The following is a 27,426-nucleotide window of genomic DNA, read 5'->3' on the forward strand; positions in this document are numbered from 1 at the left end:
TGATTTAGTGACTGTGTTCTCGAGCTCTCAGTTCTGGTGTTGTCTGTGGATGAGAATCCTGCACCGATCAGACAACACAAAGCTCAGGGGTCACAGGCAATAAATCACTGCTTCTAGACTCTGACTGCAGCCCCTGCCTCCCCTCATCACTGTGGTATACAATCGGACACATTCGTTCTTTACCTCCTACTCAGGGGGTGACTGAGGTCCTGCACACAGCTGCAGCTTCCTTCCAGCCATGAGTGTGCAGACGCCGTTCTGCATAGGCTGGAAGTGTGTTCAGGAAGAAGGAGGCGATCTAACAGCAAGAGCCAGACAGGACAAGCCAGGATGAGGAGCAGCTATGCAGACAGGATGTTGGTAAGTGACAGTGACTGACCACTTTGCCCCTGGCACCGATGAGCACTGGCAGAAGCAAAGAGAAGAGGGGCCCGAGCTGCCAGCATGTCCGGGGCCCCCCTCTTTCTTTCTGCCCACCGGGCCCCATACAACAGTAAGGGCAGTAATGCCCTGATGGCGACCCTGTCCAAATCAATCCTGTCTTCAGTAAAGCCTGCGCTGGCACTCTGGTCTCTTCACAGGAGGGCAGATGATGTGGGGTGATGTCCCTCAGCTTCTGCTGCACCGCAGCCATCCAGACTTGTAAAAGCTTATTTCTTCGGTCCTCTTTGGATCAGAGTCCTGCTTTTTGTCTCAAAATGGGCACCCAAAGTTCATAAATAAAATAGGGTCCAGCAAGGTTATTTTAGTTAACCCTATGCACGTTTATTTTTTAGCTTTAGAATGTGACTGTGGGACCTTAGAGCTCTTGCTGCCTACATGCTCAGAGCCCATTGTGTTTTTAAATTTTCAGTACATTTGTTATTTTGCATTATTCAATATAGTTTGGGAATTGACAACCTTAATTTTCTTCACAGCGGTCCAATGTAAGGTCCTGCAGAGCCCAGAACATGGTCAAGTACATTGTTCTGATGCATTTGGAGAATACAGGTACAAATCCATTTGCAATGTCACTTGTGAAGAAGGATTTGAATCACAAGGAGTATCATCATTATTGTGCCAGAACACAGGAGAATGGTCTGAATCTACACCCTCATGCTCTGGTAAATGTCTTCTTACAAAATTGTAAAGCCTCATTCAGAGATCCATGATGTTTCATTTACTATACGCAAAAAATGTTGACAGTGTTCTCAGTGTTTTTCATCCCATTTTTATCAGTGTCTAATCAGTGTGTCAGTGTTTCTTCAATAATTTTCACTTATACTAAGATAAAGTACAAAGCTCCCCTTCTCACTGCAATGTGAATCATACAGCACACAGACTCTACACTGATGCCATCTGTGTTCTAATCATTATTTTCCAAGACTATAGACTTGTAAGAATAATTTTGATCCATGACTCAATTCAAAATTGAATATATCCCCTTATTTTTTGCAGACATATGGTCTGCAAAAAACACAGGCATGTGAATAGCAGCATCAAATATATACTTACCTTGTAATGTCTTCACATCCTGTTCCATCCAGATGTGTCTGGATCCCAGAATTCCAAGCGGTGGAAGTTCACCAACCGCCACATTGGGACACCCAAGTGATGGGTGTCTCAATATGGAAACTGCTGGTGGTACCAGCCTCTTGGCGGTACCACCAGCGGGACACCGTCGCACAACACACACACTGTATACGCTGTACGCACCACAACATACACACACTGTATATGCCGTACCCACCATGCACACACTCTATACACTGTACACACCATACACACTGTCTGTATATGCCATATGCACCACACACACACTGTATACACCGTACACAGCCTCTTGCGCGGTACCACCAGGGGAACACCTTCACTAACACACCGCCGCCGTGATCAGCTGAATGATTCACTGACCGCCCCCATCTTTGTACAGGAGGAGCGCATGCACAGTTTTAATGTGACCGCCGCTATCTGTCTGCACAAAGATGGCGTTGGTCTGATTTACTGCGCCTGCGCGTATTATGCGCAGGCGCAGTGAATCTTTTGGCTGCTCCTGGCGGCAGATGTGCGACATGTTTACAGGCAGATGTGCGACATGTTTACAGGCAGAGGAAGCCGCTCACATTAAAAGGGTTTTCCCACGAACAAAAGTTCATTTTAAAAATTGTCTGTGTCTGCCCATGTACAGAGCATACCACATCTCCTGGGCAGGGGAGAAAGAAAAAGACAATACTGACATTACAGCAGGGGATCACAGAGGATTCATTTTGTGAGGTAAAATATTTCACTGTTTTTAAACAATATTTAACCTCACAAAATGTATGCACATGGTGTACACAGGTTAAAGAAGAGATGACATGAGAGGAGAAGACAGCAGATGGGGAGAGAGAAAACGCACAGGGTAATAAATGAAATTTTCCACATGTCGACCTTAAATCAGCAGAATTTGTGAAATAGTTCTTTTTTGTTAGGAAATCAGCAATTTCTCATTTTTTGAACAAAAGCTACAAAACCATTTTTTTAGGGACCTTATCACATTTTAAATGATTTTGGGATGCCTACATGAAAGAAATTAACCAAAAGTGACACCAGTCTAAAAACTGCACCCCTCAAAGTCCTCAAACTACATTAAAGATGTTTATTAACCCTTCAGGTGCTTCACAGGAATTAATGCAATATGAAAGAAAAAATTATTTTGCTTTTTTTATTTTCACAAGTGTAACAGGAGAAACGAATCTCAAAATGTGTTGTGCAATTTCTATAAGTACTCCGATACCCCAAATGAGGGGGAAAACTACTGTTTGGGTGCATGGCAGGGCTAGGAAGGGAAGGAACACAATTTGACATTTTGAATGCAAAAATGTTTGGAATTGAGAGCAAACGCAATGTCGCATTGTGAGAGCCCCTTATGTGTCTAATCAGTGGAAACATCGCTGTTATGAATGGGTCACCGAAGAGGATGGCAGGAACAGGCTAAGCCACCAGAAAGCCAGAGAGGTTGGTAACTAAGCGGATTGCAGACCCCTGATCCTATCAACACAACTAGCAGTAGCTGTGGAGCGTTCCTATGATGCCCTAGACGCTTTATCACAGCCAGAGAGCTAACTAAGCCTAAAGCCAGAAAGGTGAAATCTAAACTACCCTGGAGCAGATCCCCAAAGGAATAGACAGCCCCCAAACATATATTGTTGGTGAGACAAGGTGAGACACAAACACAGGCAGAGAACAGACTGAGCAAATGGTGGGGCCCAAGCTGTCTAGACAGGACAGGACAGAAAAGATACTGTCTGCAATCATGCACAAAACCCTAAAAAAATCCAACACATCTGATATAAAAATAACCTGAGGCCACACGACCTCACCCCTGCTAGATCAGCACTCTGGTATAAACTGGAAGCAAAGCAAAAGATACTAACATAGCAGGGGACTGAACAAAACTAACACAAGCTGTAACATATGGAGCAGGGCCCAGCGCTGCCCCCAGCAGGGAGTAGGCTGAACCCTACCAACAAAGCAGAAAGCAAAAAAAGGCACAACCAGATTAGATGCAAAGGATTAGCAAAAGAATCACTTACCTGAACCATGCAGGTCAGGCAGGAGACAAAAGAACTCCAAATGCACAAGGAGGAAATCACCAGCAACCACCAAGAGCAGCCAGCTCAACTATATGCTCCCAGCCAGTAATCCCAGGTTCCCAATTATCATCTTCAGGTGGGAAACTTCCATCAACCTGGCCAGCTCCACTACTCTCAGTAACCACCACAGGGAGGAGAGGGAGCTTCGGCTCCGAAGTCCGAGCAAGGGAATTCACAACAGAGTAGCTTTCTGGTAGAGTGCTCCCAGAAATGGCATTGCAGAGTACACACAGCGGCTTACAGGCACAGTACTCCCACAGGAAAAAAACAGACAGGCCTAAATGCATCTGCACTAAAACAGGGTGCAGCGGACCCAAGTAAAATGGCAACTGCACAGGTACAATAATACCAAATGAGACAGCCAGCCTACAATCAGGGATTGGCCGTGTGGCACACCAGTGCAGAAAAAATAATCCGTATGTGGCAGTGTTCACACAGGGAATGCAGGGCTTCTGGTTCACAGCCTCTTAGTAAGACCATATAGAGGGGCTACCCAGTGCCAACTATATTGCATCCCGTGTGAACAGAGGCTACAGTTTACAGAACAATTTGGGCCCAACTGCACACTGAAAAACATATAAAGTGCACAAAAACATATCAATATATGTAAGGTATTGGTTGATATTAAGGCCTTAATACGGAAGCTGGCAAACTGCATCAAAGTTCCTTACACTTGCAAGTCCTACTCTAACATGAAAACCACAGAAAGGGGAAAAAATCCTCCACAAAGATCAGGAAAAAAACAGACAGGCCTAAATGCATCTGCACTAAAACAGGGTGCAGCGGACCCAAGTAAAATAGCTACTGCACAGGTGCAATATTACCAAATGAGACAGCCAGCCTACAATCAGGGATTGGCCGTGTGGCACACCAGTGTAGAAAAAGTAATCTGTATGTGGCAGTGTTCACACAGGGAATGCAGAGCTTCTGGTTCACAGCCTCTTAGTATCACTATATAGGGGGGCTACCCAGTGCCAGCTATATTGCATCCCGTGTGAACAGAGGCCACAGTTTACAGTACTCCCACAGTCAGGGTTGCAGAGTATGCACAGTGGCTTTTTGGCATAGTATTCCCACAGATATGGGTGCATACTACACACAGCGGCTTTTGGCACAGTACTTCCACTGAGACAAGTGCAGAGTACACAGAACAGCTTTTTTTCATCGTGCACAACCTAAAACTGTCCCTCACTCCAACTCTGTTATGTCCCTACACTAATCAGAGCAAAATGGCACTCATGATCTGACATTTATACAGGTTGGGTCTCGTGCTGTGTTGGCCAGTCACAATACTAGGCATGGCTGTGATGACTTTGGAAGTGCCCACAGCCTAAAAGCCTGTTTATTGGCTGCACTGCAGCCTTTCAACAAACATTGTTAAGTATCTGAAGCAGAACCGGAAACTGGACATCCTGGTAAAGGTCCGAGTTCGGGGTTCGGTACTGGACACCAGGTGTTTGGTACCTGACACTAGGTGTCCAGTACAGATCTTGAACTTTCCAGTTCTTATTCGCTCATCCCTAATTGCAATGTGAATCATAAAGCACACAGACTTTACACTGATGCCATCCATGTTTTGGTCATAATTTTCCACACCTATAGAATTGTGGGAGTGATTTTAATCCATGACTCGGATCGGATTTGTGGCCTTATTTTTTTGCCAGCATAGGGTCTGCAAACAACACAGGCATGTGAATAGCACCATAGACTATAATGGCTATGTGTTGTAGCAATAAAACCCACATATAGAACACATATGTGACTGGTGAATGCTTAATGAGACTTTGCACAGTTTCTTCATTGAACTTCTTTCGTTAAAAAAAATGAGTAATAAGTAAAATCCAAGCACAAAAGCTGAACTTTCAGTGCTAGAGATGAGCGACTTTACCTTTTTTAGGGTCGAGTCGGGTTTCATGAAACCCGACTTTCTCAAAAGTCGAGTCGATCGAAATTGGCCGACTATAGTGAAAAGTCGGGGGTCCGACTGAAACACGAAACCCAATGCAAGTCAATGGGGAAGCAAAGCCGGCAGGGAGTAGAGGACAGTAAACACACTTACATTGCTCATTTCAATGCCAACAACATCAATTCTTATTACTTAATCTTGTCAACCTTAATTTACTTTATAATAATAGTTACGCATTGAAAACTGGGGGTTATTTGGCTAAAGTTGTGGGGGGTAGGGCTGGCTCCAGGTTTTCGTGTGCACCGTGCCAAAGAGTGTCAGTGCACCCCTTTAACACATACCACAATTCATGATGCTCCGATACGGCACAGAAATATAGGTATAGTACAATGACAAATACTTCACTTGTTACATGACGCGACTGATATGTATTTTAAATTGTACAATAGCTCAAAAAAGGGACAGTATATAACTCCATACAGTATTATGGCCACCACATGGTGCGCCATACAGAATAATGAGCCCCATATATTTCTCCATACAGAATAATTGGTCCCATATAATGTTCCATACAGTATATGATGAGCTCCACATAATGCTACAGTATATGATGGTCTCCATGGATGATGCTCCAGTGTGTTATGGGCCCAAATAATGCTCCATATATAATGGGCCCCATTTCTAATGCTCCAGTGTAATGGGCCCCATAAGTGCTGCTCCAGTGCCTGATGTCCCCCATTTGGAATGCTCCAGTATAAGATGGGCCTCATGAATGATGCTCCAGTGTATGATTGGCCCAAATAATGCTCCATATATAATCTGCCCCATTTAGAATGCTCCAGTATATGATGGGCCCCATGGATGATGCTCCATTGTGTTATCAGCCCAAATAATGCTCCATATATAATGGACCCCATTTCTAATGTTGCAGTGTATAATGCACCCCATAGATGCTGCTCCAGTGTCTGATCTGCCCCATTTAGAATGCTCCAGTATATGATGGGCCCCATGGATGATGTGCCAGTGTTTTATGGGCCCTAATAATGCTCCATATATAATGGGCCCCATTTCTAATGCTCCAGTGTATAATGGGCCCTGTAAATGCTGCCCCAGTGTCTGATGTCCCCCATTTGGAGTGCTCCAGTATATGATGGGCCTCATGGATGATGCTCCATTGTCTTATGGGCCCAAATAATGCTCCATATATAATGAGCCCCATTTCTAATGCTCGAGTTTATAATGGGCCTCGTAAATGCTGCTCCAGTGTCTGATGTCCCCCATTTGGAATGCTCCAGTATATGATGGGCCTCATGGATGATGCTCCAGTGTATGAGGGGCCCAAATAATGCTCCATCTATTATGTGCCCAATTTAGAATGAACCCAGGCATGGTATGTGAAAAGAGCTCCATGGAGTAATCTGAAGTGTGGGCTGCCACATCCTTCACTTTTGGTGTGAGTGACGGACCCAAGGAAAGGGGTTGCTCCTGACTAGAAGCCTGCACTGATGATTCAGTGCTTTCATTTTTTGAAACTTCAGAAGAGGAGGCGATAGAGCTGGAGGCTGTTTCAGCAATGTAACGCAAAACCAGTTCCTGATGCTCCGGCTTTAAAAGCGCTTTACCTACTCCCAGAAAAAGGAGCTGTTATGAGCTCATTTTCTGCTCCACCAGCTGGGAGTTCTCCTTCCGTTCTCCCTCTGGTGGTGACAGGAGGTGGTGAGGTTGGTTTAATTGGTAATAGTCTGCCACCTGATGAGGAGGATAATGATTGGATCTCTGGAGTATCAGACTGGATATAAGACAGCCGACGCCCTATCCAGTTGCTGTTGATTCAGTCTGCTTCTCAGGTCTTGGACTTCAGCTCTTCTCCAGTCTTCTCAAGTTAAGTTTGTTTTTGCTAATGTTCACACTTGCTCTTGTTGGTCAACTCAGTTTTTTTGTGGTCAGCCAGCCCGGCTGGGCTATGCTGAACTTCCACTCTTATTTATCTGTATTTGTCACTTTGCCTTTTTGTCCTTTATTAGATTGGCCTCTTTTTTGCTCTGTCTCAGAATATTTCAGCGTGCTGATATAGTGGGAGAAGTCTAGTGACTTCAGGGTTAATTTTGTTATCAGAAGTGTTGGACATTATTTTGGGTAGGGTTTTTTGGCAGATTGCAGACAGTATCTTTCCTTTCCTGTCCTTTCAAGTTAGTTTGGCCCCATCATTTGCTCTGCCTATTTTTCTGCCTTTGTTTGTGTTTTCATCTTGCTTCACCGTCAATACATGTGGGGGGCTGTCTTTCCTTTGGGGTCTGCTCTGGGGGAGTTAGTTTTCCTCTTTTCTTACTTTAGGCTTATTTAGCTCTCCGGTTGTGACAAGGCATCCAGGACCATCGTAGGCACGCTCCACGACTGCTGCTAGCTGTGTGTTAAGATCAGGGATCTGCTGTCACGTTTCCACCAGACTTAGGGCCTGCTGTTCCGGTCGCGGCCACTAGGAGGCGCCGTACCGCCACTTTATCGTCAGACTCAGGGGCGGCTGTTCCTGCCTCGGCCACTGGAAGGGGCCGTGGTTCTGTCACGTCAGGCTCAGAGCCTACTGTCCCGGCTTTAGCCTCTAGGAGGCGCCGGTCTGTCACGTCGCCGTTAAATTCTGGGTCTGCTGCTCCTGTCGTGGTCACTAGGAGGCGCTATGGCTCGCCCGGGAGTTATGGTGCTGACAGAGTAAGGGCACCTGCGCAGGCATCTGGTGGACGCAGGCTCCGCCCCTCTGTCAGTCATCAAGAGGTTACTGCATCTCCATCTGGCCTGGTCCTGGGGGCGGTACTGATGACATCATCAGTTCAGGAACCTATGAGGGGTGACCTGATCCCTGAAATACCTTGGGACTGGTCTTGCAAGCCGCCGGATAGATTCTTGGTTCCCCCCGTGTGTTACTGTGTGAATTACTTTCTGACTGACTCTGACTTTGACCTGGACTTCTGACTCTCCTTCTGCCTAACGATTCTGTACCTCTGCTACTCTTCTGGTTTATGACTTTCGGCCTGAATCTGACTCTGCCTCTGCCTAACGATTCTGTACCTCTGCTACTCTCCTGGTTTATGACTCTCGGCCTGAATCTGACTCTGCTTCTGTCTACCGTTTTTGTACCATTGCTGTCCGACTGGTTTAGACTTGCATATCTCCACGTTTGTGTCCCGTATTGGAACACCTTTCTGGCGACCGTCCTGCTCTGGTCACTGCTCCTATTCAGACAGCGCCTCCTGGGCTCTGCTATAAATCCAGATCCCTGTATAGGGGTAAAGGGTATCAGTGTTTCTCGGGGTGTTGCCTGGCTGCAGCCCAGACCCGCAGGCAGACGTCACATTATATCCGGCCACATACAAAAAAACTGCTTCTTGTGTATATATCCACCATATACAAAAGCAGTCTCCCTGAACTTTTTTTTTTTCTCTCCCTTCTTCTGATTGAGCTGATTTCTGGCCTAAACACCTGGTTCAGTGCACAGCCGGAAGGAGCACTTTCATCTTCCTGCACCAGTATGCTGCAGTCTGGAGCCTTCAGAGAGAGAGCTGAGCGTCAGAGAGCCATACTACTGAGACATCGGCCTCTGGGCAACTCTGGCTATGGTTGCCCAGGGGCACAGGTATTGCCCGCAGATGCGGCTAAAGTTTTATTGCCTATTGCCCTTTCTTTTGGTCAGAAATCTCAGTGTGTGAACGCATATGTGGATTGTGGATCTGAAGGGAATTTTATGGATTCTTTGGTTGCTAAAAGTCTCGGTGTACCCCTATTAAAACTTAATGCCCCTATAAAAACTACGGCTATTAATGGCACATCTATTGTCCAGGAGGGGGTTAAATTTGTTACTGACAAAATCACTATGTCGGTGGGAGCATTCCATACCGAGGTTATGTCATTTTTTGTGATGGATAATTTGTCTGCTGCAGTCATATTGGGGATGCCATGGCTACGCCAGCATAACCCAGTCATCGACTGGCACCTAGGCGATGTTATACGCTGGAGTTCACACTGTCAGGAAAACTGCATGTCGCTAACAGTAAATCAAGTTAAAGTTAAACCCCTCCACATACCGTTTGCCTTCAGAGATTTTGAGGATGTCTTCTCTATTGCAAAATCTGAAAAGCTACCCCCTCACAGAAAGTATGATTGCCCTATAGATCTGATTCCAGATGCCCGTCTCCCAAAAGGGAGAATATTTAATCTCTCAGGTCCAGAGCGTCAGGCCATGAATGAGTACATAGCTGATAGCTTAAAAAAGGGGTTTATTAGACCGTCCATTTCACCAGTTGGAGCTGGCTTCTTCTTTGTAGAAAAGAAAGATGGTGGTCTCAGACCCTGCATTGATTACCGGGAATTGAATGCAATCACCATTAAGAACCAGTATCCGCCTCCACTCATCCCTGATCTTTTTAATCAGCTAATGGGAGCCCGTTGGTTTACTAAACTGGACCTCCGGGGGGCATACAATCTAGTCCGCATAAGAGACGGGGATGAGTGGAAAACAGCCTTTAATACCCCTCTTGGCCACTTTGAGTACCTGGTAATGCCCTTCGGACTCAGTAACGCACCTGCCGTGTTCCAGCACTTTGTAAATGACATTTTCAGGGACATTTGTGGGGTGTATGTCGTCGTGTATTTAGATGACATTTTGATTTATTCTGCTGACCCTGTGACACATGCTCAGCACGTTCGCTCCGTACTGCAGAGACTGCGAGAACACTCCCTGTTCGCTAAATTGGAGAAATGTGTTATTTTTTGCGTACGAGGTACAATTTTTAGGATATGTGGTTTCAAGCACAGGCTTCCGTATGGATCCTGCCAAGATCCAACCTATTAAAACTTGGGTGCAACCCAAGTGGCTAAAAGCGCTGCAGCGATTTTTAGGGTTTGCAAATTATTACCGAAAATTCATCAGGGGTTTCTCCGAAATTGCTAAACCACTCACGGATTTGACCCGAAAAGGGGCAGACGTGACCAATTGGAACCCTGAGGCAATTCAGGCTTTTGCTTTGTTAAAAGAGTGCTTTGTAGCCAACCCAGTTTTGGTTCAGCCTGATCTGGACCGCCCGTTTATTGTAGAGGTGGACGCCTCTGAGGTCGGAGTGGGAGCAGTGCTGTCGCAAGGCACTGCATCACTCACTCAGCTTCGCCCATGTGCCTTTTTCTCCCGCAAATTCTCTCCCACTGAGAAAAATTACGATATAGGTAATCGGGAGTTATTGGCGATCAAATGGGCCTTCGAGGAATGGCGCCACTTCCTCGAAGGCGCCAAACATAAGATCACTGTGATTACAGATCACAAGAATCTGACTTACCTGGAGTCAGCTAAAAGATTAAATCCTAGACAAGCGAGGTGGGCCTTGTTCTTCTCTAGGTTTGACTTCTTAATAACCTTTCGTCCTGGTACCAAAAATGTGAGGGCTGATGCTCTCTCTCGAAGTTTCTGCCCCTCACAGGCTGAGGACTCGGAGCCAGTTCCAATACTGGCCAATGGTATTGTTGTGTCGGCTGTGTCTCTGGACCTTCTGGAGGAGATCCGTAGATCCCCAGAACCAGCCCCTGACTCGCCGCCCCCCCAGAAATTGTTTGTTCCAGCGCCGTTTCGCCTACAAGTTCTGAAGGAGTCGCACGACTCTGTCCTGGCAGGCCATCCTGGGGTCAATAATACCGCCAGACTTGTGACTAGGAGTTTTTGGTGGCCAACGGTAGTTAAGGACTGCAAGGATTTTGTACTAGCTTGTGAAATCTGTGCTCGCGCCAAGTCCCCTCACAATCGGCCTGCCGGCTGGCTCCAGTCCTTGCCCGCTCCAGAGAGTCCATGGACCCACATCTCCATGGACTTCATTACTGACCTACCACCCTCAGAGGGGAAAACATGTATCTGGGTGGTGGTGGACAGGTTCAGTAAACAATGTCATTTCGTTCCCCTCTCTGGATTACCTAATTCAGAAACTCTGAGTAAGTTGTTTATTGTTCATGTGATAAGGCTGCATGGCGCTCCAGAGAATATCGTGTCCGACCGAGGTACCCAGTTTGTTTCCAAATTCTGGAGGGCATTCTGCAAACGTATTGGTATTGAATTATCCTTCTCCTCCGCTTACCACCCTGAGACCAATGGTCAAACGGAGCGTACCAACCAGGCTCTAGAGCAATATCTTCGCTGCTATGTCTCGGAACATCAGTCTGATTGGGCGGAACATCTCCCATTAGCTGAGTTCGCTCTAAATAACCAATACCAGGAATCTATCAAAACCACCCCGTTCTTCTGCAATCATGGTTTGCACCCACGTTTTGGTTCCTTTTCGGCCAAGATGTCGGAGCTTCCGGGAGTAGAGAATTCCATACGTAACTTAAGGACAATCTGGTCAGAGGTGAACACAAACTTGAAAGGGTCCCAGGTCAGGCAGGCTTCGGCCGCAAATAAACGGAGGTCCACGGGGCCGCACCTAGGAGTTGGGGACAAAGTTTGGCTGTCTACCAGAAACATTAAGCTTAAGGTGCCGTCTGCCAAACTGGGGCCCAGGTTTATTGGTCCCTACGAGATATTAGAAGTAATTAACCCGGTAGCCTTTCGTTTAAAGCTCCCTCAGGCTTTTAAAATTCCTAATGTTTTCCACAAATCCCTTCTCAAGGTGTACCGCTCCCCAATTCGTCCCGTCCAATCGCCTCCTCCTCCAGTTTTGGTCAAGGGTGCCTTGGAGTACGAAGTCCAGGGCATCCTTGATTCCCGTTTAGTGAGAAAGTCTGTGCAATATTTAGTTCATTGGAAAGGCTATGGCCCAGAGGAGAGGTCCTGGGTCCCCGCTAGTGACATTCATGCCAAGGGGTTGATTAGAAGGTTTCACCTCCTTCACCCTGATAAACCGGGTTTTGAGGGTCCGGAGGCCCCTCTTGGAGGGGGGGGTACTGTCACGTTTCCACTAGACTTAGGGCCTGCTGTTCCGGTCGCGGCCACTAGGAGGCGCTGTACCGCCACTTTATCGTCAGACTCGGGGACGGCTGTTCCTGCCTCGGCCACTGGAAGGGGCCGTGGTTCTGTCACGTCAGGCTCAGAGCCTACTGTCCCGGCTTTAGCCTCTAGGAGGCGCCGGTCTGTCACGTCGCCGTTAAATTCTGGGTCTGCTGCTCCTGTCGTGGTCACTAGGAGGCGCTATGGCTCGCCCGGGAGTTATGGTGCTGACAGAGTAAGGGCACCTGCGCAGGCATCTGGTGGACGCAGGCTCCGCCCCTCTGTCAGTCATCAAGAGGTTACTGCATCTCCATCTGGCCTGGTCCTGAGGGCGGTACTGATGACATCATCAGTTCAGGAACCTATGAGGGGTGACCTGATCCCTGAAATACCTTGGGACTGGTCTTGCAAGCCGCCGGATAGATTCTTGGTTCCCCCCGTGTGTTACTGTGTGAATTACTTTCTGACTGACTCTGACTTTGACCTGGACTTCTGACTCTCCTTCTGCCTAACGATTCTGTACCTCTGCTACTCTCCTGGTTTATGACTCTCGGCCTGAATCTGACTCTGCTTCTGTCTACCGTTTTTGTACCATTGCTGTCCGACTGGTTTAGACTTGCATATCTCCACGTTTGTGTCCCGTATTGGAACACCTTTCTGGCGACCGTCCTGCTCTGGTCACTGCTCCTATTCAGACAGCGCCTCCTGGGCTCTGCTATAAATCCAGATCCCTGTATAGGGGTAAAGGGTATCAGTGTTTCTCGGGGTGTTGCCTGGCTGCAGCCCAGACCCGCAGGCAGACGTCACATCTGCAATCTGCATAGTTATCAACCTCTCTGGTTTTCTGAGACTTAGCGTGTGTTGCTTTTTTTCTCCTCGGTCACCCATTCATAACAGAATCACCAGCCATACCGCAGATTCTAGGGTACTCAAGAGCAGGAAAAAATTGTTTAAAAAAAAAAGTGTCAGAATTTTTTTAATTTTTTTATATTTTTTCCTCCTTTTCTCTGGGGCCGTAGGAGGATTTTTTTTTCTCTCCTAATGGAGATTAAGCAACTGTCTGATCGTGTGGAGCAACTTGCTGCTGAAGTGCAGGGAATTTCTACCTACCTCATTCAGTCACATGTTGCTGAACCCAAGATCCCTACTCCTGATGTGTTTTCTGGGGATCGGTCTAAATTTCTGAATTTTAAGAATAATTGTAAATTATTTCTTGCCTTGAAGCCTCACTCATCGGGGAGCTCTGTGCAGCAGGTTAAAATTGTCATCTCTTGCTGCGCGGCGATCCCCAGGATTGGGCTTTTTCCTCTAACACCTGAAAATCCTATTCTGACTAATGTGGATGCATTTTTTCAAGTCTCGGGGTTGTTGTATGATGAACCTAATGCCGTTGATCAAGCTGAGAGAACCCTGTTGGCATTAAACCAGGGTCAGGATCCTGCAGAGTTATACTGTCAAAAATTCCAAAAGTGGGCGGTCCTTACTACATGGAATGATAGTGCATTGGCAGCTCTCTTTCGGAAAGGTTTATCAGAGACCGTAAAAGATGTTATGGTGGGATTTCCTGTTCCCTCTGGTCTGGATGGCTCTATGTCATTAGCCATTCAAGTTGATTGGCGTTTACCTGAACGTAAAACTACACGGGAGGCGCTGCCACCTTCTGAACAAATGTCTGAACCTATGCAATGTGATGGGGTATTGTCTAGGACGCAACGTCAGGAGTTTAGAAGGCGTAATAAGCTGTGTTTTTTCTGTGGAGACGCCTCATACTATTTATGTCTGCCCTAAATGAGAGAAACGTTTTGCACACACATTTGCTGTGGGCAGTATACAGCCTAAGTTCCTTTTGGCAATTGCTTTGATCTGCTCCTTGTCCACGTTTTCCACAAAGGCTTTTGTGGATTCAGGAGCAGCTCTGAATCTGATGGATTTGGACTTTGCCAAACGTTGTGGTTTGTCCATGACGCCTCTGCAGATGCCTATTCCTTTGACGGGTATTGATGCCACTCCTTTGGCAGAGAATAGACCTCAGTTTTGGACCCAGGTGATAATGTGAGTTGCCCCAGACCACCAAGAAAATTGTAAATTTTTGGTGCTGCATAATTTGCATGATACTATTGTTCTGGGGTTCCCCTGGTTGCAAACTCATAACCCAGTTTTGGATTGGAAATCTGTGTCTGTGGTGAGTTAGGGTTGTCAGTGTGTTCTTAGGGACGCTCCTCTCCTCAGTCTCATGATATTCCTGATTATCTGGCTGATTTCTCTGATGTATTTAGTGAGAGTAAGTCTGCATCTTTGCCTCCTCATATGAGTTATGACTGCAATTGAGTTGATGCCTTGGGTGCAAATTTCCCAAGGGATGGCTTTTCAACTTATCTGTACCCGAACATGATGCTATGTGATCCTATATTAAAGAGTCATTGGAGAAGGGTCATATTAGACCATCCTCGTCACCTTTAGGCGCTGTTTTTTTTTTTTGTGGCCAAAAAAGATGGTTCATTAAGACTGTGTATTGATTATCGTTCCCTTAACAAGATGACGGTTAAATATCAGTACCCGTTACCTCTGATGTCTGATTTATTCTCCAGAGTTAACAGTGCCTGCTGGTTTACTAAGCTTGACCTCAGGGGGGCGTATAATCTTATTCGCATCAAGCACGGGGATGAATGGAAGACGGCATTTATTACTCCGGAGGGACATTTTGAGTACCTTGTGATGCGTTTTGGGCTCTCTAATGCCCCTTCTGTCTTCCAGTCCTTTATGAATGATATTTTTCGAGACTTTGTAGATAAGTTTTTGATCATCTATCTGGATAATATTTTGATCTTTTCTAGTGATTGGGATTCCCATGTGGAACATGTCCGGACTGTGTTCTGGATTTTGAGGGAGTATTCCCTGTTTGTTAAGGGATCGAAATGCCTCTTTGGTGCACAGAGGATTTCATTTTTGGGATTTATCTGGTCTCCATCGACTATTGAAATGGACTCGGCCAAGGTACAGGCCATTTATGATTGGGTTCAGCCTACTTCTTTGAAGGCTCTCCAGAAGTTTTTGGGTTTTGCTAATTTCTATCGTAAATTTATAGGTAATTTTTCTAGTATTGTCAAACCACTGACTGATCTGACCAAGAAGGGAGCTGATGTGCTGAATTGGTCTCCCGAGGCTGTCTAAGCATTTCAGGAGCTTAAGTGGAGATTTACTTCAGCTCCAGTTCTACGGCAACCTGATGTCTCACTTCCATTTCAAGTGGAGGTAGATGCTTCTGAGATTGGTGCAGGAGCTGTTTTGTCCCAAAAAGACCCTGTGACTTCTAAGATGAATCCCTGTGCCTTCTTTTCTCGAAAGTTCTCCCCATCTGAACGCAACTATGACGTGGGGAATCGGGAATTGTTGGCCATGAAATAGGCATTTGAGGAGTGGATACATTGGTTGGAGGGAGCTAGACATCAATTTGTGGTCCTCACCGATCACAAGAATCTGATTTATCTGGAGTCGGCTAAACGCTTGAATCCTAGACAGGCTAGATGGGCCTTGTTTTTCACGCGTTTTAATTTTGTGGTCTCTTTTCTTCTGGGCACTAAGAATGTTAAGGCAGACACCCTTTCTAGGAGTTTCTTTGCTGATTCTCTTAATGTGACTGAGTCTACTAGTATCCTAGGTGAGGGGGTAGTTCTTTCTGCCATTTTGCCCGATTTGAGACGCGCCCTGGAGGAATTTCAGGAGGATAAATCTGAGCGTTGCCCTATGGGAAGATTGTATGTTCCTGACCAGTGGAGAAAGAGAGCGATGTCTGAAGTCCATTGCTCCACATTGGCTGGTCATCCAGGTATTTTTGGTACTAGAGATTTGGTGAGTCGGTCGTTTTGGTGGCCTGCCTTATCTCGTGATGTCAGGAATTTTATACAGTCCTGTGGGACTTGTTCTTGGTCTAAACCCTGTTCTCGTTCTAGTGGGTTGCTGATGCCCCTCCCGGTGCCCAAGAGGCCATGGACCCATAGCTCAATGGATTTTATTTCTGATCTTCCTGTCTCTCAGAGAATGACTGTTATCTGAGTGATTTGTGATAGATTTTCGAAGATGGTCCATCTTGTACCACTCCCAAAGTTGCCATCTTCCGCTGAGTTGGTGCCCTTGTTTTTACAACAGGTGGTTCGGTTACATGGGATTCCTGAGAACATTGTGTCCGACGGAGGAGTCCAGTTTGCTTTCAGATTCTGGAAAGCCTTTTGTTCCAATCTGGGAATTCAGTTATCCTTCTCTTCCGCGTTTCATCCCCAGACCAATGAACAGACTGAGAGAACAAACCAGACCCTGGAGTCTTATTTAAGATGTTTTATATCTGCTGATCAAGATGATTGGGTCTCATTTTTGCCCTTGGCCGAATTTGCGCTGAACAATAGAGCTAGTTCTGCCACTTTGATGTCACCCTTTTTCTGTAATTTTGGGTTTCATCCTCGATTCTCTTCAGGACAAGTGAAATATTCATCCTGCCCAGGTGTGGACACTGTGGTTGTGAGAATGCAGCAGATATGGCACCAAGTGGTGGATAAGTTGTCACTCTCAGGAAAAGGCCCAGCGTTTTTCCAACCGGCATAGGACCATTGGTCCCCGGTTTAAAGTGGGTGATATGGTTTGGTTGTCGTCTAAGAATATTCCTATGAAAATTGCATCTCCAAAATTTAAGCCAAGATTTATGGGACCTTATAAGATTTTGGAGATTCTTAATCCTGTTTCTTTTCGATTGGCTCTTCCAGTTACGTTCAAAATTCATAACGTATTTCACAAATCACTGTTGTAGAGGTTTGTTGAGCCAGTAGTTCCTGTGGCGGCACCTCCTGACCCTGTTTTGGTTAAAGGCAATGTGGAATATGAGGTAGGGGAAATTCTTGTTTGGTCAGACGGAAACTCCAGTATTTGGTCAAATGGAAGGGTTATGGCCAGGAGGATAATTTTTGGGTCTCTGTCTCGGATATTCATGCCAATTAATTGGTTTGTGCTTTTCACCAGGCCCATCCTGATCGGCCTGGTGGTGTGGATGAGGGTTCGGTGACCCCTCCTCAAGGGTGGGTACTGTTATGAGCTCATTTTCTGCTCCACCAGCTGGGAGTTTTCCTTCTGTTCTCCCTCTGGTGGTGACAGGAGGTAGTGAGGTTGGTTTAATTGGTAATGGTCTGCCACCTGACGAGGAGGATAATGATTGGATCTCTGGAGTATCAGACTGGATATAAGACAGCCGACGCCCTATCCAGGTGCTGGTGATTCAGTCTGCTTCTCAGGACTTGGACTTCAGCTCTTCTCCAGTCTTCTCAAATTAAGTTTGTTTTTGCTAATGTTCACACTTGCTCTTGTTGGTCAACTCAGTTTTTTTGTGGTCAGCCAGCCCGGCTGGGCTGTGCTGAACTTCCACTTTATTTATCTGTATTTGCCACTTTGCCTTTTTCTCCTTTATTAGATTGGCCTCTTTTTTGCTCTGTCTCAGAATATTTCAGAGTGCTGATATAGTGGGAGAAGTCTAGTGACTTCAGGGTTAATTTTGTTATCAGAAGTGTTGGACATTATTTTGGGTAGGGTTTTTTGGCAGATTGCAGACAGTATCTTTCCTTTCCTGTCCTTTCAAGTTAGTTTGGCCCCATCGTTTGCTCAGCCTATTTTTCTGCCTTTGTTTGTGTTTTCATCTTGCTTCACCGTCAATACATGTGGGGGGCTGTCTTTCCTTTGGGGTCTGCTCTGGGGGAGTTAGTTTTCCTCTTTTCTTACTTTAGGCTTATTTAGCTCTCCGGTTGTGACGAGGCATCCAGGACCATCGTAGGCACGCTCCACGACTGCTGCTAGTTGTGTGTTAAGATCAGGGATCTGCAATCTGCATAGTTACCAACCTCTCTGGTTTTCTGAGACTTAGCGTGTGTTGCTTTTTTTCTCCTCGGTGACCCATTCATAACAGGTAGCCTTACAGGCCTTCCGGAGCCAGACCATGATGCAGGCTCAACACCTCCTGCCTTAGCTGCTATTGTGCTTTTGGCACTACCAGCAGATGCACCACTACCACCATCAGTACCAGCTGGCCCCCCCACACCCACATCCACAGCCTCTTCCACCATACTTACTAATTTTTGAGAAAATGTACCAAAAATACCAGCAGATATATGGTACTGTATCAGAAGCGTACAGCTCTATACAGTCTAGGGATAATTGTAAATCTCTGTATATATTTCATGAGTCATACACAGACACTCACAGGCTCAGTATGGATTACACAATAATATAAAAAGTTGAAAAAGGGTACAGTATCACCAGATACAATGTATATATAGTTTAGTTTAAACATTCTGAATCTCCGTATATATTTCAGGAGGCAGACACAAACGCTCTCTGGCCCAGTATGGATTAGACAAGAATATAAAAAGCAGTAAATGGGTTATGTATCACAAGCGTACAGCTGTATACAGTGTTGGTGTAATCTTAAATCTCCAACTATATTTCTGGAGTAACAGACAGACATTCACAGGCTCATTATGGATTACACCAGAATCAATATAGCAAAAGAGGTACTGTATCAGAAGCGTAGAGCTGTATACAGTGTTGGGCAAATGTGAAATCTCTGTATATATTTCCAGAGTCACCCTCAGACGTTCACTCAGTCTGGATTTGACCATAATACAAAATGTTGAAAAAAAGGTACTGGATAACAAGATAGCAAGTATATATATTATAGGGTACAATTTAAATCTATGTATAGATATTCCCGTAGTCACCCTCAGACGCTCACTCAGTATGGATTTGACCGTAATACTAAATGTAGAACAAAGGTACTGTATAACAACATAGAAGCTGTATATAGTATAGGGTAAAATTTTTATCTCCGTATATATTGAAGGAGGAAACCACACACGCTCACTCAGTATGGATTTTACCATAATAAAAAATTTAGATCAAAGCTACTGTATCAGCAGATACCTGGTGTATCCAGTCTAGGGGTAATTGTAAATTTCCATCTATATTTCCGGAGTCAGACACAGACACTCACAGGCTCAGTATGGATTACACCAGAATATAAAAAGTAGAAAAAGGGAAATGTATTCAAAGCGAACATCAGTATACATTATTGGGGTACTTTTAAATCTTCGTATATATTTCAGTCTCAGTAAGCCAATCCAGACTCTCCGCTACTGGAAACTAGATGGATACAAGTACAGACGGAAAGTCGAGTGTTTGCAGAAATGTGGGAATTACTGATCATGGGAAAACCTCCCGGTAGATTTCGCAGAGGCAATGCTGACTCTCAATTACTTTGTCTGTGGAGACAGCGAAAACGGTTATTTGTGAAGAAGGGATTGCTGTATCGCAGTAGCCTGGATCTCATCACCGTTACTCGTCTCCATCAAATTGTGATCACAGGGAGAGATGTAGACATGGTCCTCACTGCCTACCATGATGTGTCTGGTCACTTTGGAGTGCAAAAGACAGAAGCCACAGGCTGTAGGCGATTCTATTGGATTGGCATGAGAGGAGACATTGAAAAATGGTGGCAGGAATGTCACACGTCTGTGACTGGGAAAACTGTGAAAGCTGATCATAAAGCACCACTGCATCCGATTGTGAGTTGACGTCCATTGCAGATGGTAGCCATTGATCATCTGAAGGTAGAGGCCAGAAGGACAGGCCATAGCCACATCTTAACCATCATCGATCAGTTCACCAAATTTATAGAGGCCATCCCTGTGAAGGATTTAAGTTCTCCGGTGTGTCTGACGGCGAGTGGGTCCCCTCACCGTCAGAGACACTGTATTGTACTATGAGGGGCCCTGTGCCAGTGCCGTCGGCCAAGAGTGGGCCCTCCCACCTGTTCAGAGCAATGGCACTTGCCCGGGAGCACCAGGTGGTGACCCCAGCCCTTGGGGGGGGCAGCCCAGTTAGGGAGGTTTAAAAAATGGCATATGTTGATGTGTAGGCTGTACATTCAGCAGCTGCAAATGGAGGAAATAGACAAGTCCAAGGAAGAGGAGGACAAAAGCGAGCCAAATTTCTGGCAACCTATGTGTCATCAGGGGAAGGTGGGACAAAATCCTTTGAATCTCATGCATGGTTCATTTTAATGAAGGTTAGATCATCAACATTTTGGGTCAACAGACGGGTCCTTTTTTCTGTCAGGATTGATCCAGCAGCACTAAAGACTCTTTCAGATAGCAAACTAGTAGCAGGGCAAGCGAGCTCCTGTAAGGCATATTGTGGTAATTCAGGCCAGGTGTCCAGTTTACAGGCCCAATAGTCAAAGGGGAATGACCTGTGAGGGAGAACATCGATATGGGAGAAGTAGTTTGTAACCATAGTTGACAACTGCTGCCTCTTGTCACTTGCAATCGATGCAGTATTACCAGTCGTCTGAGCGCTACTTGAGAAATCAGTCCTCAACATGGTCATGAAACCCCTGTCTCCAACGCCACTTCGGCTGTGTGCACCATGAAAACCTCTTCCATTTTGCACATTTCGGCTCGTGGGAGAACCAGCACCGCTGCTGTGTGCTGGGAATGCCTCAAACAAACGGTTCACCAGAGTTGCTTGTTTGTCAATGATGCACTGGCAGTGGTGGGTGGAGGAGCACTTTCTGGCAAATCCATATCTCTCCTGTCATGCACAAACCCTGTACCTGACCTTGCCACACCAACATTTTCTCTTGTCCCCAGAGAAGCATCCTCCTCCCCAAAATAATCATCCCCCTCATCCTCATCCTCCTCTTCCTCTTCTTCCTCCACCTCTTCCAGAACAGTTCCCTGACCAGACAATGGCTGACTGTCATCAAGGCTTCCCTCCTCCTCCTCCTGTTCCTCCTCCGCTGCAGACGCCTGAACCTTAACGTGCGTCAAACTTTGCATGAGCAGACACATAAGTGGGATGCTCATGCTTATGATGGCGTCGTCTGCGCTTACAGCCGTGTGCATTCCTCAAAACACTGAAGGACTTTACAGAGGTCTTTCAGCTTTCACCACTGCACACCCGACAACTCAATGTCTGCCCTCAAACTGCCTGCCCATGTATCCTCCCACAAATGCATTACAGCCTGCCTCTGTTCACACAGCCTCTCAACCATGTGCAGGGTAGAGTTCCACCTTGTTGCAACGTCTATGATTAGGCAGTGCTTGGGGAGGTGGAGCAATCGCTGCAGCTTCTGCAAACCACTGGAGTGTACGGGCGAGCGATGGATGTGCGAGCACAGTCTTCGCACCTTTTGGAGCAGGGCTGTTAACTCAGGATAATTATTTAGGAAGCACTGCACCACCAGGCTCAAAGTGTGAGCCAGGCAAGGTATGTGTGTGAGTTTTGCAAGGGCTATGGCTGCCACAAAAATCCGGCCGTTATCACTGACTACCTTGCCTGGCTCAAGATGTAGACTGCCCAGCCATGACTCAGATTGTCACCCAAAGACATCATCTGTAACACAGCCTGCTGCCGCTTACCACTAGCTGTTCGATAGTGGGACACCTCATGTGCAACACTGGCTGCTGCGGATGGAGTGCTCGTGCGACTGCGCTCTGTCGACGAGCTTTCACTTCTGGAGGAGGAGTAGGAGGAGGAGGGTCAAATGCCTACAGCCAACTGTCTCCTATACCGTGGGCTAGGCAGCACTGTTCCGCTGCCTCTGTCCCCTGTGGAGCCTGCATCCATCTCATTAACCCAGTGCGCAGTTATGGACACGTAACGGGCCTGGCCATGCCTACTGGACCATGCATCTGTTGTGAGCTGCACCTTTCTACTTACTGATTGTTTGAGTGCATGGACAATGTGGTCTTTCACATGCAGGTGGAGGGCAGGGATGGCTTTTCGAGAAAAGAAGTGCCGACTGGGAAGGTAATAGCGTGGGACAGCATAGGCCATGAGCTCTCTCAACCAAACGGAAGGGCATCATCTTTAATGAGATCAGTTTGGCAATGTAGGCGTTTAAAGCCAGTGTACGTGGATGAGAGGATGAGTATACTTTCTTGTCCTACTCAGAGTGTCTGCTAGGGTGAGCTGGACTTGAGAGCTGCATATAGGGGAAATAGCGGTGGACTGGACGGACTGAGAGGGAGTTGGTGATGGTGTTGGTGGTGATGGCCTAGATTCAGTGTTTCGTTGCAAAACCATTGTGATTCCCTGACTGCTTTGGCCTTACGACAACAACTCAACATTTATTGCTGGTGGTGTGCTTACCGGTGGCGGTGGTCTTACAGTGGGGGAAAGCGATGGAGCGTTGCTGGCTACCTTCAGTCGGAGCAGGTGCACATGTGATACCTGAGGTTTTGTAGTCCATCCACGCTTGCAAGTGCATGGTGGTTAAATGTCTAAGCATGCAACTGGTATTCAAATTTCTGAGATTTTTCCTCGGCTAAAGGTCCTTCCGCACTTCTTACAGATAACCTTTGCCTCATCAGTAGGATTTTGGACAAAGAAGTGCCACACTGCTCTCTTCCTACTATGGTATAAATTTTCAGGGCTTGCACGCTGTGCTAATTCGACCATGTGGCCAAGCTGTCCTGCACCTCTTTTGGTTTTTGTTCCATGTTTTTGGACAGCTACAGGCCTGCCAGATAACCGCTGCTGCGATGTCAATGCCTGTTGCGGATCCTTCTCCATCATCTGAGCTATTGCCAGCAGCATCCTCTTCCCCCAATGGATGCCAATTTGGGTCAACAACTGGGTCATCCATCACCTCCTTTTCAATTTCATCTGCACCTTCCTCTGTGTCACCGTGTAAGGTGGTATAGTATGCGGGAAGGGCCACCTGAGTTTCATCAGGGTCAGATTCTGGCTCAGTAGACTGCGAGGGCAATGTAGTGATGTGGGTCAATGTAACAGCAGAATCATTTAGCAGTGGCTGTGCATCAGTGCACTCCATGTCAGATTCATCTTGGACTGGGAAATTCAGGATTTGACTGGATAACCCAGGCATGGTATGTGAAAAGAGCTCCATGGAGTAATCTGAAGTGTGGGCTGCCGCATCCTTCACTTTTGGTGTGGGTGAAGGACACAAGGAAAGGTGTTTTTCCTGACAACTCAGTGCTTACAGGTTTTGAAAGCTCAGAAGAGGAGGCAATAGAGCTGGTGTCTGTTTCGGCAATGTAAGCCAAAAGCTGTTCCTGATGCTTCATCTTTAAAAACGGTTTTCCTACTCCCAGAAAAGGGAACCTTACAGGCCTTCTTGTGCCAGATGATGATGCAGGCTCAACACCTCCTGCTTTAGCTTCTATTGTGCTTTTGGCATAACCAGCAGATGCACCACCACCATCATCAGTACCAGCTGCTCCCCCCCACCCACGTTCGCCACCTCTTCCACCATACTTCCTCATGTTTATGAAAATGTAACAAAAATACTAGCAGGTATATGGTACTGAATGAGGAGCATACAGCTGTATAAGGTTTAGGTAAAAATTTAAATCTCCGTATATATTTCCTTAGCCAGAGACACTATCCCAGTATGTATTTGACCGTAATTCAACCAGCAGATATAAGGATACTGTTAGAGAAGCGGACAGCTCTATATGGTGTATGGAAAAATGGAAATGTCTATTTATGTATTTACGCACTCATACACGTGCTGTCTCTGTATAGTTTGGACCACAATCCAAACAGCAGATATATGATACTGTTTGAGAAGTGGACAGCTGTATATGGTGTATGTATGGAAAATTTAAATCTCCGTCTGATTTTTTACGGAGTAACACACACATGCTGTCTCTGTATAGATTTGACCGTGATCAAACAGCAGATATACGATACTGTTTGACAAGCGGACTGCTCTATATGGTGTATGTATGGAAAATTTTAAATCTCCATCTATTTTTTTAATGGAGTCACACACAGATAGCATGTATTTGTCCATGATACCAGCCGGTACACGGTAGTGTGTGAGGAGCGTACAGCTCAATACGGTGTATGTATGGAAAATTTAAATCTCCGTCTGTTTTTTTAAGGAGTCACACACACACACTGTCTCTGTATAGATTTGACCGTGATCAAACAGCAGATATATGATACTGTTTGACAAGCGGACAGCTCTATATGGTGCATGTATGGAAAATTTTAAATTTCCGTCTATTTTTCTACGGAGTCACACACGCTGTCTCTGTATAGATTTGACCGTTATCAAACAGCAGATATACAATACTGTTTGACAAGCGGACAGCTCTATCCGGTGTATGTATGGAAAATTTTAAATCTCAGTCTTTTTTTATGGAGTCACACGCTGTCTTTGCATAGATTTGACTGTAAGAAAACAGCAGATATATGATACTGTTTGACAAGTGGACAGCTCTATCCTGTGTATGTGTGGAAAATTTTAAATCTCCGTCTATTTTTTTACAGAGTCACACATGCTGTCTCTGTATAGATTTGACTGTGATCAAACAGCAGATATACGATACTGTTTGACAAGCAGACAGCTCTATATGGTGTATGTATGGAAAATTTTAAATCTCCGTCTATTTTTTTACAGAGTCACACACAGATAGCATGTATTTGTCCATGATACCAGCCAGTACACGGTAGTGTGTGAGGAGCGTACAGCTCTATACGGTGTATGTATGGAAAATTTTACATCTCCGTCTATTTTTTTACGGAGTCACACATGCTGTCTCTGTATAGATTTGACCGTGATCAAACAGCAGACATACAATACTGTTTGACAAGCGGACAGCTCTATCCGGTGTATGTATGGAAAATTTTAAATCTCAGTCTTTTTTTACGGAGTCACACACGCTGTCTCTGTATAGATTTGTGTAAGGAATGGCGGAACGCACTAAATAAAAATAAAAATAAAGTGCGTTTGCTGCTCGGGGTCCACCGTGCAGTAGGTGATATAACTGCTGCTAAGTGGTGGCAGGAGCAATATGGCGGTAATGCGCACAGGGTTAAATGTCACTCAGGTGCGCAGAGCAATCTCTGTTAAGTCACAGAGATGCCAAATAAACACAAATACAGAGATTGAGCCTGTTGAGGTCACAGTACTCAGTATAAATACACACACGGTATCAGGTCACAGGAGTAGCCCAAGATGGCGGCACTACGTCCGTCTAGACCTACCGTGTGTGCGGCGTCGCAGCTGTGGACGCTAAGGAGGGCTGCTACTGCAGCATGGCGTGGACACTGCCACCAAACGACAAAGCTATGACGCATGCGCAATGTCGGACGCTAGCAGTCGTGGATGTTGCAGCAGAGGAGCGCTGGCGCTGATTCTAAACTCAGTCCCTAACCACATACGTAATATCAGAGGGAAGGGGTTTTATAATGAGTCATTCACCAGAATCATACATCCATCCTCATACACACAGTAGCAAGTAAGTCTATACTAGTGCATGGCAGAACAGCCATGCACGCCTTTTATAGCAGCCGGGACCTTCTGCAAGCTGCCAGATCTCTGAGATGGACCAATGAGATGTGGAGCGGGACCTGAGCACATGACTTCCGATCTCCAATGGGAGATCGTCCCATGAGCATGCTCAGTAGGACTTAGCCTCAGGAGAGATTTGCTGCGGAGTTAACACAGAAATCCAATGCCTAACATTACCCCCCTCCTAGGGCCCCCTCCTCCCTGAGCCTTCTGATCCACCAACTTGTGCCCATCAGAGGTATAGACCTCAGACTCGTCCGAAGGCAAGTCTGATGTCCTGGTAGGTGACAGAGAGAGCCGAGACAAGTGGAAGGCGTCAGGGGCGACAAGATCGCCAGGTCTCAGAAGGGACCTGTGGGAGACAACGGGAGCAGAAGTTAAAGTGGAAAGCCACCGTGTGTCGGCAGGCATTTCCACCCTTCGTTTAGAGAGGCTATTCCGAGCACAAAAGGCGCAGGCCCGAATATATTTTTTAACATCCCGAGCCCTGTGCGGCCCCCAGTAAAACCCTGCCAGGAGTTTTGTGGTCTGCATATAGCCACAGTGACCACCCTTCCTGGATGCGTGTGTCCACATGAGCACCTTCGGCCAAAGGCAGGGAGGAACAAGGGTCTTGCCCGGCTGCACAGAATTTGGTTGTTGCGGGGCACTGTTGTTCTGAGACACAGCGTGTTGACAATGATAACCGCAACTGGAGTCTTGTGCCGGACGTGCCTGGAGAACGGCGCAAGATACCTCCATGGGCTCTGGGGGTGGAACCTCTGGCTCGGGTAGTTCCAGAGGCTCAAAAAAATTGGGAGCCGAGGTAACCTTCCATTTGGATTGAGCACGCTCCATACCGCGCTCCGAAAAACGGAGGTCAATGTGTGTGGAAATGGCAATCCGCTCTTCCAAACTTGCAGGAATCTCTCTGGTAGAGGGAGCATCTTTAACATGCTCCGCCAAACCTCTCCAAAACACAGGGATGAGGGCTTCATCGGACCACTCCAGCTCGGAAGCCAGTGTCCAAAAACGGACGGCATACTGACTAACCGAGAGAGAACCCTGAGTCAACGCAAGAAGCTGAAGAGAGGTATCGTGCGTGACCCGTGGACCGAGGAAGACCTGCTTAATAGCTGTTAGAAAGTGAGCAGCAGTCCGAATCTCTGGGTCACCACGCTCCCATAATGGCGTAGCCCACTCCAACGCCTTGCCCGACAGAAAGGAAACAATAAACCCCACCTTGGCCCGTTCTGTTGGGAATCGCGCAGCCAGTAGCTCCAGCTGAATAGAGCACTACCTCATGAAGCCTCTACAGGAGGCGCCATCACCAGAAAATGTATTGGGCAACGGGAGGCGGGTAACTGTCGGCGCGAGGGAGGACGTGGACATACGGGAAAATGCATCTGTGATTGCCTTTACAGCAGCTTCGGTGGATTGTGCAGCTGAGAGAGCCCTCTCAAGAGTGGCCAACCGGCCCTCAAGCTGCCGAATACACTGTAACAATTGCTGCTGTTCTGCCATCACTAGCCAGACCCTGGCACTAGTATAATGTTAGGAACGGCAGAACGCACTAAATAAAAATAATAATAAAGTGCGTTCACCGCTCGGG

The 27,426-nt window shown here is 46.5% G+C and overlaps 1 protein-coding gene across 1 annotated transcript in view; it reads left to right on the forward strand.

The window, feature by feature from the left end:
• LOC141066014 (P-selectin-like) overlaps positions 1-27,426 on the forward strand; it is a 927,434-nt gene that overhangs the window by 658,712 nt on the left and 241,296 nt on the right. The window contains exon 5 of the mRNA XM_073557950.1: positions 918-1,103. Within this exon, the coding sequence (XP_073414051.1) occupies positions 918-1,103 (186 nt within the window). The remainder of the gene's footprint in view (positions 1-917; positions 1,104-27,426) is intronic.

This window comes from Dendrobates tinctorius, unplaced genomic scaffold (genome assembly GCF_039654945.1).
Source record: "Dendrobates tinctorius isolate UK_male_01 unplaced genomic scaffold, ASM3965494v1 ptg000012l, whole genome shotgun sequence".
Taxonomy (NCBI): Eukaryota; Metazoa; Chordata; class Amphibia; order Anura; family Dendrobatidae; genus Dendrobates; species Dendrobates tinctorius.